This window comes from Azolla caroliniana, unplaced genomic scaffold (genome assembly GCF_043228905.1).
Source record: "Azolla caroliniana isolate FFs.n. ecotype wild unplaced genomic scaffold, voAzoCaro1.0.p SCAF_1, whole genome shotgun sequence".
NCBI lineage: Eukaryota > Viridiplantae > Streptophyta > Polypodiopsida > Salviniales > Salviniaceae > Azolla > Azolla caroliniana.
The window spans coordinates 26,988,259-27,002,253 of NW_028230436.1; the positions used below are offsets into that span (position 1 = coordinate 26,988,259).

The window sequence follows — 13,995 nt, forward strand, 5'->3', positions numbered from 1 at the left end:
AATTTCTCGAAGACATTTCAGTTTTCTTCACTAAATTTTTCCGACAACGTGGCATCATGTGTTATGGGCATGACCATATAATATCTCGTGGTAAGATTATACCGTAGTATTCTATACACGTGGATAAAGTGTGAGGGTTAAACGAGAGTGTAAGGAAGGGGAGGATTACTTTTAATCCTTGGGATTGAGACAACCCATTAAGGCCAAGTGTGAACTTGCATGGGGGGCTTAGGTATGGCTATAAATATGAGGTCAATACCTCAATTGACATATCTTTGATATGTGATTTGTGTCGTATGTGTACGACGTTAATACCTCAATTGCGTGTAACATATGTTCTATATTCATACGAGGTCAATACCTCGATTTCTATGTAAACAATATGCGATTTGTGTCGTATGTGTTAGAGATCAATACCTCAATTGCATATTACGATCACCCTTTTTGGATGTTTCATGTGCGTAGAGGCTATATGCCTCAATTACGTATCTTGATTACATCATTCGTTGGCTATGTTATGATTTTTTTAAATCCATGCATATGTAATCACGTGTATACGTATTTAATTGTATACATGTGACAAACATAAATATGTGTATATTAGTGTTTATTACGTGATTTTGGAATATTGAACGTTGTCCTTTTCAGGGAAAGGAACTTGGTGGTTGTCCTCACATTTTTTGTGAGAAAGGCATAGTGACCATCATTTAAACAATTATTATTTTTGTTATTCCCCTTGGTCACCTTGATTTTACTACATTTTAGAATGGAACGATCATAGCCACAATGATGTTGAGAGTGTAGGGCTTGACCCACTTCATGTGAGGTCGTTCGTATGACACACACATCCAACATTCATCACTCGTTACATGGTTACGATGCCACCATGAGATCATCATGACAGAAGGCATTCGTAAGGACGTAACCATGTGATGGGCCACGTGGGCCTACTATGAAAAGAGGGCTCGTGTGGCTTGACCATTAGGTTGCACTTTGGGGTATGTCATCGTAATGATGAGACTTGAGGTTGGGTAACGTACTAACATAGTTTTCTTGTTAACGAGGGGGCAATAGGGTTTCTAGATACATATGTTTTCTTTTGAAAAACATATATGGGCAAATGCCTTCGCGTATCTCTCATACGCATATCAAATATTGATCATTTAATACGAGCAACCTATTTGGTTAGCTCAGGTGTTTAATGGCTTTGTTCTCGAGGTCTCGAGTTCAAATATGACCAAGACCATATAACATTACTAATACATACGACTATAAAACATGTTTAGACATTAGGTCTAAGTGCACTTTGGGGTCCTCGTAATAGGACTTAAAGGGCCGAAACCACATGGGTGGGCACAGAGACATATAGTTTATTGTTAACATTTTTTTGTGTATAAACTATTCATGACGCAAACATACATGGTTGAGCCTCGAGGAGCCGCCATGAAAAAATCGATATAGAGATAAGGGAAAGACTTTCATTTGCCACCCCATGGTTTTTAAAACACCTTTGTGTTACCATAGTAACATGATATTTAACCTCATCTCATACGTCTAGAGGGGTATTGGCATGAGATCATAAAGCAAATAATGCCGAAATTTCGTAATGCTATATATCATGCCGAATGCTTCTCGTTCCATGGTGGAGTAATTCCTTTCTATTGTCGAGAGTCGGCGGTTGGCGTAGTAGACTGGGTGATACCAATTGGGTGGGGTTTTCTACATTAAAGCACTACCAATCGCGATATCGGATGCGTCCACGAATACGTGAAAGGGCTCCATCCAATACGGGGGTTGGACTATTGGGGCTTGGGACAACATGACTTTCAGTGATTGGTATGCAATGTCTTCTCTTCTGTCCATCGAAAAGGTACCGTATGGATTGCTACATGTAAAGGGGTTGCGGAATCAGCAAGGTATCAAAGCATACAACTATGCCACTGTATTTGGCCCAGAAATCGGTTGAGTGCTTTGGTTGTAGTGGGGGTCGGGGCATTCAAGATGGCTTGCACCTTGTTTGGGTCCATAACGATACCTGCTTTACTAACAATGTGACCTAGTAAAGCTCTGCTTGTCACTTGGAAAGCACATTTGGCCGGATTGAGGCTGAGTCGTGCATGCGGACATCTCTTGAGACATAATCGTAATTGCGCAAGGTGTTCCGCGTGTTGTCCATAAACAGTGAAGTCATCAAGGAAGACTTGCATAAAGACTAGAAGGAAGTCCTCGAAGATTTTGGAGATTATGCATTGAAATGTGGCAGGGGCTGTTTTCAATACGAACATCATAACCACAACCACGAAGACACCCCATTCTGTTATGAAGGTTGTTTTGTCCTGATCATCCGGGTGCATGCAAATTTGATTATAGCCACTGAAACCATCAAGGAAACTATAACAATCGTGGCCGGCCACTATATCGAGGATGTTGTCGGTGAATGGAAGTGGGGAGGCATCCATGATTGTGACGACGTTAAGTTTCCGGTAATCCACACAAACTCGGATTTGTCCATTCTTTTTCGGGACAACCACAATAGGACTTAGCCATGTAACCCTTCTTATCGGTCGGATGAATCCTACGCATAGTAATTTATCGATTTCGTCTTTTACTTTTGCCACATAGTTGGGATTCATACGGTATCGTCGTTGTTGAATTGGTCGTGCGTCCGTTTGAAGGTGAATGTGGTGTTGGTAGTACTGAGGATCTAAGCCTTTCATGTTGTTGTAGGACCACGCAAACACGTCCTGATACTCCGTAAGCAGTCCTATTAAAGCCGATCTGTCACTAGTTGCTAGGTCTTTGGCAATTTTTCCGGTACGTGGCTTGGAAGGTGAGCCGAGGTTGACCTCTTCTAAAGTGGAGGCTTTTACACGCTGCGATATTGCTAATTCGCGGTCAAGTGCGTCACAGGCTTGTAGAAGTTCTTTTATTGATGCCTGGTCGGGTTTGTGGGGAACTTCGTGATCGATGGCGTTGGCTACGTAGGGTTCAAAGGCCGAAAGTATGTCGATTTCAAAAAGCGGAACTATCGTAGGGTGCTCATCCAGGAACGAGTTCATCTTGTCGTCTGTGAGACCATCTAACATATGGACTCCTTCGGCGTATAATGGGCTATTGTTAGGAGGAGTCAGGGTCTGTGCTTCCGTAAGAATGCAGACTTTAGTTTTTCCGCACCAAAATGAGATCATGTTACGCTGCCAATGCTACTTGATGTTGGCCGTACGTAGCCATGGACGTCCAAGCAGGAGGGGGTAATCCCCAGGGGCCTCTAAGTGTAAGATTATGGCTGACACGGTAAAAGCGTGCCCTCCCAAGGTAAATTCCAAGTTTCGGATGAGGCCTATCGAGCGTATCGACTGTGTATCCGCCATTCGTAACCAGAATGGACACGGCTCCCATTGAGTGATGTCGATCTTGTTGCATGTCGCTTCGCTGATCACATTGACGCCTGACCCACCATCAATAATGCATTCGAAAACTTTGTGACCTCATAAGATGAGTTGTACGACTGGGTTTTGTGAATCTAGGTGAGGAAGTTTTGGTGTCAAGGCCATGAGGTTTATGGATGGATGCAACGGATCCCGATTTGTGAGTGAATGGACCGTCTCCTTGAAGCGAGGTAACAGGTGGAGCAGTTTATGCAGCGGCATGGAGATTTGAGAGTCCGCAAATGCTTGCCACCCGGGATCGGTATCTGTGTGATCAGTAGAGCTAGGTTGATCTGAGTGTGCGGTCTATAGTTGGCCGTGTTTCCGTTCATTGGATTCCGCTATGTCAGCTTTCATACGGTCTATGTTGCTGTTATTTGTTGTATCTACCCAGTCCTTAGCCTGTTGCCGAACAGAGTCCTGGATGTCCCACTATGATTGTTGCGTGGTCTTACTACGTGTGGTCACCTGCTGCACGTCGACCGTGATCATGTTTACTGCTGGTGCTTTGCCCCTATTGTTGGTGGGGCACTCGTTGGCGTAGTGGCCTAGTTGATTACACTTAAAACAAGTGATGGGTGTCGAGGTATGTTAGGAAATAAGTCCCTCCAGATGGGAAGTGGAAAGGACAGTGATGATGAGCAAACTCGGCCGAGGCCAGAACCGGATGACGAGTACCCGGCAAGAGCCGGATGGTGAAGACCCGGTGAGAATCGGATGACGAGTGCCCGGCAAGCGCCGGATGATGCAGGCCCGGTGAGGAGTGCTCACCGGATGAAGGGACATATTAGTAAATATGTTTCTGAGAGTCCATCTGGACTATATTTGTAAATAGCCGAAAAGTCATTTTAGTATAAATATGACTTAGGGCAAACTTAGTGTGATTATGTGGTTGTCATTCTTGTTGGTGCAAGATTAGAGCGCGTAACTGTGTATAGAGAGAGAGAGAGAGAGAGGAAGAGGTCGTTGCCTCTGTTGAAACCGCCGCCAGTGGTGAAGATAGCAAGCTCGAGGTCGTTGCCTCGGTGCTTCACTATTGTACATTCTGATATAGTGATAGTTTGCAGTCTGTGGGATGTCGTGGTTTTTCCCTAGTTTGGGTTTTCCACGTTAACATCCTATGTACTCCTCTCTCCATTGTGTCGTGCATTCTTTCCCTGTTTTCTGTGTTTGATTCTAAGCTTGGTTGTGGCTGAGCGTTGTTCATCGGGAGCGTGTAGTTCCTGTCAAGGTACTGGGGTCATCGTGCTCAAAGTTTGTGGTTGATCCTCCCGTCCCTGCGGAGAATATCCCTGTAGAGGGTTGCCCCGAGCCTCCATTGGGGGGTTGCGCCAGTTATTGTCACGATGGTTATCCCAGCAATGATTGTCAAAGTGTTAGCAGTTGCCGAAATTACGGAAGCCACGATAATTTCGTAGGGCCTCGTGGTCGTAATCCCTACAACAATGGTGGTGATCTTGATGACAGTGTTAGTGCTCGTTCGTGTGGTGTGGCTGATTGGGGTAGCAACAGGGCTCGGTACGATATTGGTTTTCCTTATTGTAACACGTCGTGTCAAAGGTACCCCCCGGTCGTGTTGTATTGTGGCCGGTTTTCTTCCCATGGTCGTGTCGCCTCTCTGTTCGGTGGGGGTGGTTGCGCTTGATTGGGATGAGGCTCAATTTGGTGAACTGGGACCAAGTTCGTCCAGTTCAGCATGTTATATTCGCATTGCTCAACCATGTGGACCCGTGAATGGCAGATGGGGCAGTGTGATCATGAAGGACAATCAAGGGCGGAGTGCCCAGATTTGGCGCATATTGTGCATTGTAACGCTTGCTGGAACTATGTTTCCTCAGTTGTGGGTAAGGCAGTTTGAAGCGTGCCCATTGCGAATGAATTTTTATGATGTGCCCTATCGAGCGCAAGAACGCGAGCAACTACTTGCTCGATGGTTTGTTGTGAAAAATCCGTGGCAGCCAACGTTGTGTGTAAAGGCTCATGGAGGCCGGCCAGGAACGTATCCTTGAGATGGTTGTTTGAGACATCCTATGCTAGTTGGCGGTAGAGATCTGGAAATCAGAGAACAAAGTGGGATACGATTTCATTGGGTGCCTGTGTGATTGTGTAAAATTGCCGAAGCAACTCCCGTTTGGGAATCTCTCAGTGGAATAATTCTAGAAACTACATGCGGACATCCTGGAATGTGGTGAACTCCCCAGGATCGTGCCGGGAAAACTAGCATGGAGCGGGGCCATCGAGGGAGAGGGTGAATTTGGCGATTTTGGAAGCGTCGATCTCCGCGTCCGTGAGCCGTTGTGTTGAATGGTTGGCTTGCCACGTGTTGAGAAAGGAGCAAATGTGAGCTTCGGCATCCGGGCCATCCGTGTAACGAACATAGGGGTGATAAGGCATTGTATCAAGATCTGGGTCGTCCGGAAGGGCCGGGAACGGGTTGCGCTCCGGTGGAGGTGAGACTTCCGGAGGACTGGGAGGGGTAGCAATATCAAGACCGATAGGTGACTGTGAATCTGGGATTATTGGTGGCGAAGATTGGGTTTCGGGATGGACTGAGGGCGAGGCTCGCGATTTCGGGGACGAATGTTAGGTGAGCACGGAAGCGGTCGTCTCCTCGGTAGGCTCAGTGCGGCAAGACGGTGGGCAAGAACAAGTACTTCTGTTGGGCATCGTACTGGCGACTGGCATTACCACCACGTGAGTTCGTTGTGTTACACAACGTGAACCGGCCATGCCAAATTGTGTTGCCTTTCTGTTCGGAGGCTACACCTTCGATTCCTAACCAAAATCGGACCAAAGGACTGTGGTACATGGTGGTCGAAATCGCTTTTATGAAACGGGAGGGAACCCTACAGATTACGTAAGAGAAAGCATTGGTTTATGTATACACGATAGGGAGAGATAGATTACTTACAATTATTAAAAGCGAACAGTGACACAACATAGACCCAACACTGTTTAGATTATAGAATGAGAAATGATTACAGTTACACGGCTATCTGCCGGAATGTATCAGATACACTATAGTATGATTAATTACGTAATAACCTCATACTTCTCTCCTATATATCTCTCTTTTTTTCTTCGATCTGATGCTCCTTATATATATGTTCCTTGGCGCGCTCCTTCTCCTTTCACGTTTACGACTGTGTTTAGTTTTGGCTGCTTCTGATTGCTTTCGGTTGTTTTACCTACTGTTACCTAATACCTATTATGTTTCACATATGATACTATGTTGGCCCACGGACAACAATACCATCTCCACAAATCCCTACCACACTCCTTCATTTGCTTTGAGCAACTATTGTGCTACCTTCAAACATGATCAAGGGAGGCCAACTAAAACACCATCCTAAAGTTTGTGTTGCATGAAACCCTACTCATCATCAAGCCTCTTGATGCCATGATGGAATGAATCCTCACAGTCAATGACCCTACCCTTCATGCATGACTTGGCCAAAACATTGCATGCCTCGATGGTTTTGTAAGTCTATGCAATGCACCATATACACGAGTGTCAATCATGCCTCGACTAATCGCCCATAGTTGTCCTTCCATTTGAAATTCCAATTGACATACTAAACCACGGTGAATATAGCATGTTGGCTAGCATGACAACCACAAAGAACCACGTTGAGGCTAACCCCTCATTGCATGACACAACCACCACATCTCATAGATATTTATTAACACACACATTCTCCATGAAACCCATTGATTCCTATGTTATGATTTTTGTAAAACCCCTCACATTTATTGATGACATTGTCCCATCCCCCAAGTGGTCCCTACCTATCAAGTTGTCCCCTTGTTTTGAGACATTGCAACAATTTAAGTAGACATTGACAATCCCATTGTGATAGTCACTACTGTAGCAACTTATATGTGTACTTGCATAGGAGTTCTTTATAAATCAGGCCCAAAGTGTTGATTATGTGTTATTGATCCATCACATGATTCCCCATTGTGTGTCCCAATAATAAGTGACTAACACATCCTATTTGCGTATGTTCTATAGTAAAAGGTGATATTTTAGCATATGTGTACCAATGCAAAGGTAAGACCCCATAGACAAATGTGCTCAAATTAAGACCTACCTTACATGGGAATGAAGATCTCTCTGTCCAAAAGTTAAAGGTGAGGCTATACATGATTCAAAATACTAAAGTTATCGACAAGTTCCTCAAAAATCTCCCTAGTTGCATAAACCCATGCACAAAAATTAGGATTATACAACAGGAAAGGGAAGATGTCATGTTAAATATTAGAAACAATTGAGTAACGAGTTGTCTCTCACGAAACAAGCTCCACAATAATAATAAAAAGGTTTAACCAAGGCAATCTAATGGAGAACTCAACATGCTCTGCTAGTTGCTAGCATTTCAAGTGCGGCTACCAATAAGAGAGGTGTACAAAATGGTGGGATACCAAAAACATGGAGCAAAAAGGGGACAACTTGACAAAACCAAAGGAGCTCATCATTGAAGAATTTGTGGTTGAATATAAAGCTATGGCATGCATGGTGTACTACAACAAGCAAAATGAGAGCTAGAGCCTAGCATGAAGTATGGAGTAAAAATATTAGAGGCCCCTCAAGCTAATAAAGCTTTCAAAGACACTCTACAGAAAGTACATCAAGTATACCACCCTCTTTGATAAGAATACTTTTGTTCTCACATCGATTGTAAATTGAACAAATTGTGCCCATGGTAATGGACATAGGGGACATGATTAATATACTAAGTTATGACTCTTGGCAATTTTGGGGAAGTCCAGAAATGAGCCCCATGGATATCAAATTGAGAATGGTTGATGATTCAATGTATTTGAGAGAGAGAGAGCGAGAGAACACAAAGAAAGGGAAGAATCAATACATTTAGTTGAAGGGGAGGGTAAGGATATATAAAGGAAAGGGGTTATACTATTTTTCAACTTCGTTGAGATTTATTGAGGAAAACGATTAAGGACCAAATTTCTAATTCATCGAGGACTAATTAATTGAAACCATTAACTTCCTTCCTACTTAAGATCCCTCTATCCCATTAAGTATTTAAATGCGACTATTAAGTTCTCATACATAGTTGAGGGAGCAATATCTTAATAAGTAGGCTCAATGTAAGTGTTGAAATGATTTGTATAAGCCTAATTATGGTCATTCAAAGCTCGATGAAGATATTCATTCGTCTTCACTCATCTCCCATGTGATAAGGTGGATAGTGCAATGGCCCCAATTAACGATCTCGATCAAATGGAGGGTCCAACTATACAAGTAAAGCATGATTTAGATGCTTGTGAAATTTTGATTTCTCATTTTCTTTTTGTTGTTATGTTAATATATTAAAATAATGACCCTCTAATGTCTTCTCACTAGGAGACATAAAAGTGACTAAATTTTGCATGACATTAGATACTTCAGATGTATCATGTTGGTGTATAAAGATCACATTTCATATGTGTATCAATCTATGCAATGGTAAAGCTTTTTAAACAAATATTGTGAATTATATTAGTGAAGAAATGTTGAGTCCTCCCGTAACCTTGACATTTATGTCCTAACATGCCTTTCATAATGGGTTATTTGCTTGATTATCCAAGTGACGTTTTATTCCCTCAATTGGTTGATTGTCATGAAGTTTGAATTTATGAATCTTCCATGATGAGTTCTTACACTTGAAGTAGTATGGCTTAATGCCATGCGATTTGAATGTCAAGGGCCTTTCATTACAAGTCCTCAAAGATTTTGTTTCCCTTCTCCATATGATCTTATTTCTGAACACATAAGTACTTGTCCATTCCACTAATGACTCCCAAAAGGAAAGATATGGAAACCTTCAAGAGAAGATAATATAGAGTTTGCATGATAAAAGAAATCTCCGTCCACAATAACAAACCATTTTATCAAACACCTTTTTGAAAGTGTTAATCCATGCTGAACACATGTATTCATCCTAGGCCCAAACATGTGCATTTGCAATCAATATGCCATAACATGAGGCACATCTTTGATTCAAGCACAATGCCTAATATGTGGATAATATCTAAGTTCATTGTTTTCTAGAGAAAAAGTTTGACGTTTTCAACTTCATCCATAATAAAACATGGTGCTTCATTACAATTGGTGATGCCTATTAGAGGCAATGCAAGTTACAATGCTTTCCATAAGTATCTACACAATCTCTACAATATTAAATGACAGCAAACTGTTTCAAGAATAAAAATGCTCAATGTTACATAAATTTGGGAATGGCCATTACAAATCCCTCCTTGTTACAAGTTTTTTTTATTTCATAAGGCTTTGTCATAAGGAAAACACATTGTTCAAATAGATCCCAAAGGGATGATAATGGTCCTCAATGGGGGGGCAGAGAAAATGTGAGGCGTGTGGGATCAAATAAATATACTAATCAAGCTAGCCAAAAAATTTGAAGCAAATGCATTAAGCTAAGCCAAAGGTTTCACATGTAAACAAACAAATACCGACCTCATATCTATCGGGGAATAATCATCGGTAGTTAGTTACCGCATACTCTTGAACTCGTTGTGGCTCCGGCGACTTTTCCATATCTTTCGGCCCACAAAGAATGCAACAATGGCTACTAGAATGACTACAATGCTCACTCCCGCCGCAACCCCTTTGGATACGCCACCACTTCGGCCCGAGCTCGAGCCCACCCCGTCTTGTGATGGAGCAGGGGCAGGTGATTCCAAGAAATCGCCCACTGCTGGAGCACAATCTGCTATCCCTTTCAAGAGCTTGGACTTGATCGCACTATGATTGTAACACAATCCCACGTTGTTGTTGAGGTTCAACACTTTCAATTGCTTTATGAACGTGTCGTTGAACGGAACCTCGCCCGTGAATGAATTCTGGCTCAGATCTAGATATTTGAGAGCTTTGAGATGGGTAATGTTGGAAGGGATGGTTCCATTGAGGTGGTTATTGCTTAGATCTAGGTGAGAGCAGTTATATAACATGGCTACCGAGCCCGGGATGGGTCCTGAGAGCTGGTTTCCATGCAAATCGATGTATTGCATGCCATTGAGGCTATCAAAGACATTGGGGATGACACCTTTGAGCTGATTATTGCTAAAATCAAGGTATTTAAGCTGAGCCAAGTTGCGAAGAGTGGAAGGGATCGTGCCTCGGATGGAATTGCTGGAGACGTCGATGTATTGCACATCAGAGGGCCACGTGTTGCGAGGGAGAATGCCGACCACGCTCGCCTTCGAGATGGTCATGTTGGTGAGATAGCTCAAGCTCTGGGTGATTGGATAGAGCCCTTTCCCGCTAATCTCGACCTCGGAGATGACAAGATGGGTCAAGTGCGTGAATTGTTTGATCCATGTGTCGGGGAGCCTCGCGGCTTTCTCGTTGGTCCCGGTCCTCCCTAAGCTCTCGATGATGAAGAGGGTGTCGAGTGTTTTGATGAGGGAGGGAGGGAATTTGACGGGGGTCATGGGGCAGTCGATGAATTCGAGCGACATGAGGCCAGTGAGGTTCTTCAATGCCGGGACAGATAAGGTCGCGGATTTCGGGCACTTCTGCAAGCTTAGGGCAATGAGCTTGCTCGGGCGGTCGGAGTTGCATAGCAAGATGTCGCCCGGGGTTTGGCAGGGGGCGGATTTGGTGAAGTTAACATCGAGGGCTTCTAAGGCGGCAACTTGGCTGGGGTCGAGATCTCCCTCGGCTCCCGATTCGGGACCGGGGGCTGCGGGCGGGGGCGGGGGCGGGGGAGGAGAACGATGCTTCTTTGACGTGCTTGATGATGGGGCGGCAGCGGGGCCCGGTGCAATGGGCCCTGGGGCGGCTTTGGGCGCGTGCGACCCGGGGCTCGGGGCAGTTCTCGGGGCGTGCGGGAGTGAGTTCTCGGGGCCTGGCGCCTGTGAGACAGAGGGGGTATGAGCAGCTTTGGTGGGAGCATGTGAAGGGGGGCTAACAATAGGCCCAGCATTGTGAGGCGTAGGGGCGGCTTTTGGAGAGGCTGCTGCTGGGGAGGTTTTCGGTGCTGGGCCGGCGGTTTTGGGAGCAGGGGCAGAAGGCGATTCTGGAGCAGCGGCAGAAGGCGGCTCTGAAGCAGGGGCCGAAGGCGGTTTTGGAGCAGGGGCTGTAGGCGGTTTTGGAGCAGGGGCTGTTGGCGGTTTTGGAGCAGGGGCTGTTGGCGGTTTCGGCACAGGGGCGGCGGTTTTGGGAGCAGGGGCAGAAACAGGGGAAGGGGTAGTGGAAGTGTTGAGGGAGAGAGAAGAGGTAAGAAGAAGGGAGAGGAAGAAGAGGAAGGCGAAGAAATTGTGAAGGATAGACATATCGGCTATGGCGGAGTGACCGTCTTATGAGATATGAGAGAGAGAGAGAGAGAGAGGAGTTAGGCACTCATAGATCTAGGATCACTTGAGAGAGAGACAGAGAGAGAGTGTGTGTGTGTGTGTTACTTGAGAGAGAGGGAGAGAGATTGTGTGTGTGTGTGTGTGTGTTACTCGAGAGAGAGAGAGAGAGAGAGAGAGAGAGGAGATCTGCACACTGCAGAGCTCTTCTCCTCTGCTATGGTGCAGAGAGAGACAGAGAGTGAGTGAGTGAGTGAGAGAAAGAGTATATGTGTGTGTGTGTGTGTAGAGAGAGAGAGAGAGAGAGAACCTCACATTACGAAAAATGAACGGAACAGCGAGAGAGAAGAGTGGGGGGGGGGTGATGGAGTGAGTCAGACGCCACGTCAGATGCGCGACCAGAGAGGGCTGTTTTATCTTGCTGAGCTGGCCCCCTCCCCGTCTCGACCCTCTCTGACTTATAGAGAGAAAAAGGGCCACGTCACGTCCTGATCTGCTGACCTGGCACAGATCAGGAGAGAACGGCATAGAACCCGGCGTGCCACGTCGGATGGTGACGGTGCGTGGTGGTACTTTACTAAGGTGTGGCCACCGACAACGGCAGCTTCCTGCCATTTGCCAGCTGTGAAGTGCCACGTGGAATGACCTGCTGAGCTGGCGGCAGGGAAATCGGAACTTTGTTTTTGGGTTCTTACGAAAAACAAAAAGTCCATTCGTTTAATTATTGTTTTAAGCCCTAGTTAATTTTGCGCTTTATTTTTTCTGAGAGCTTTTACATTGTGGCTTTAAGGTTGGGTTCACACGAGGGAGATGGGGGAGAGAGATAGATAGATGGATTCTATTATCATCTTCCGACACTCACGGAAAGGTCGGCGGAAAGTAAAAACAACCAACACTCTCATTGAGCGGAATGGGCTAGGTGGCCATTTTCACACCTGAGGGTTTTACTTTTGGACACTATATCTATGAACGAAGACCCTCTCAATCATATCACGCCCTTACTACCATTGTTGGGGCTTCAAAAAATCACCTCATTAGGTATCCATTTATGCATTGCATTATTTGCGTTATTTCGACACTCCTAGGCAGACAAGAATCCAGAGACCTCATGTAGTTTCCAAGAAGAGCCTAGCTTTGTAAAGTTATTTTGGAATAAACAAAATTAGATGTGTTATCCTAGTAAAGTAAAGATTTGGGTTTTCTAATAAACTTTGTAGACATGCTCCTTAAGTTAAAAATAATTAGACAATTTGAGTGTGATGTTTTGCTTACAAAACAACAAGGTACGTTCGTCTTCGTCTATTTGAGCATTCCTACATTATCATCGCCATGCAGATAACCACATAAACTTATTTATTGTTCATTAACTTATTTATTATTAATCATTAACTTGTTTACGACTAGTTTTCTCTTGTTTCTACTATCTTCTAATTACATCAACCAATAGGAGATAATCCACCGGTAATGTTTAATGCATGTAGTGGCCCTTCTTTCTACATTTGGTCATCATTCTATTTGCAAAACCATCCTGAATTAAAATGTTCTAGAAGGATAACCGCAACGCACAAACTCACACAATTCACGGTCCCATTGCTTGCTCTTTACCACACCATACCCACTTTCGAAATGAAAAGAGAAAAAAAACACCTCGTTCAGATTCCATTGTTCGCCTTTCATTTTCGCTTTGTTTTACTTCTTGATTTAAAGTTGATGCCCTGTCATGTCATTATCAAATTCCATTCCTCGTGCCCAAAAAGTTGTTTCCAAGTCTACAAATATTGTTTGTTGGTTAACATCATATGGTGTCACCCACCCTAGAATTTGAAAACCCGTCATGTTTATAATGAATCTTAAAAGTCTACAAAATATCGTTCGTTGGTTAACATCACTTGGTGTCCCCTACCTTAGAAGTTGCACACACCCCCATCATTTTTATAATGAACCTTATTTTTGTGCTTGAGTTACCCACATTTCATTTCATCAGAAAATGGCTAGAATTCACTTTCTATTCAACATAACTCTCTTGCTATAACATGCAATTTGTAGAATCGGATACGTGATCCACACGAGTTCACAAGTTACAACAATAACATAAGTACATAACAATCTTGCAAAAACGTGCAATAACATAAGTTGGATTTGAACTAAGAAAATGTGAGCTTAGGTGTGAATACTTAAGTGTATGTAATTGTGATAATAGTATAGAGAGCATCCTCGGGAAAAGTTTGATTACACAATGCTTATGTAAACA

The 13,995-nt window shown here is 44.0% G+C and overlaps 1 protein-coding gene across 1 annotated transcript; it reads right to left on the minus strand.

Moving 5' to 3' along the window:
* Positions 1–9,603: 9,603 nt before the first annotated feature.
* On the minus strand, positions 9,604–11,950 carry LOC147869350 (uncharacterized). Its single transcript, XM_087328415.1, has one exon. The coding sequence runs from the start codon at positions 11,724–11,726 to the stop codon at positions 9,942–9,944; it is 1,785 nt and encodes a 594-aa protein (XP_087184541.1). The 5' UTR covers positions 11,727–11,950; the 3' UTR covers positions 9,604–9,941.
* Between the last annotated feature and the right edge of the window lie 2,045 nt (positions 11,951–13,995).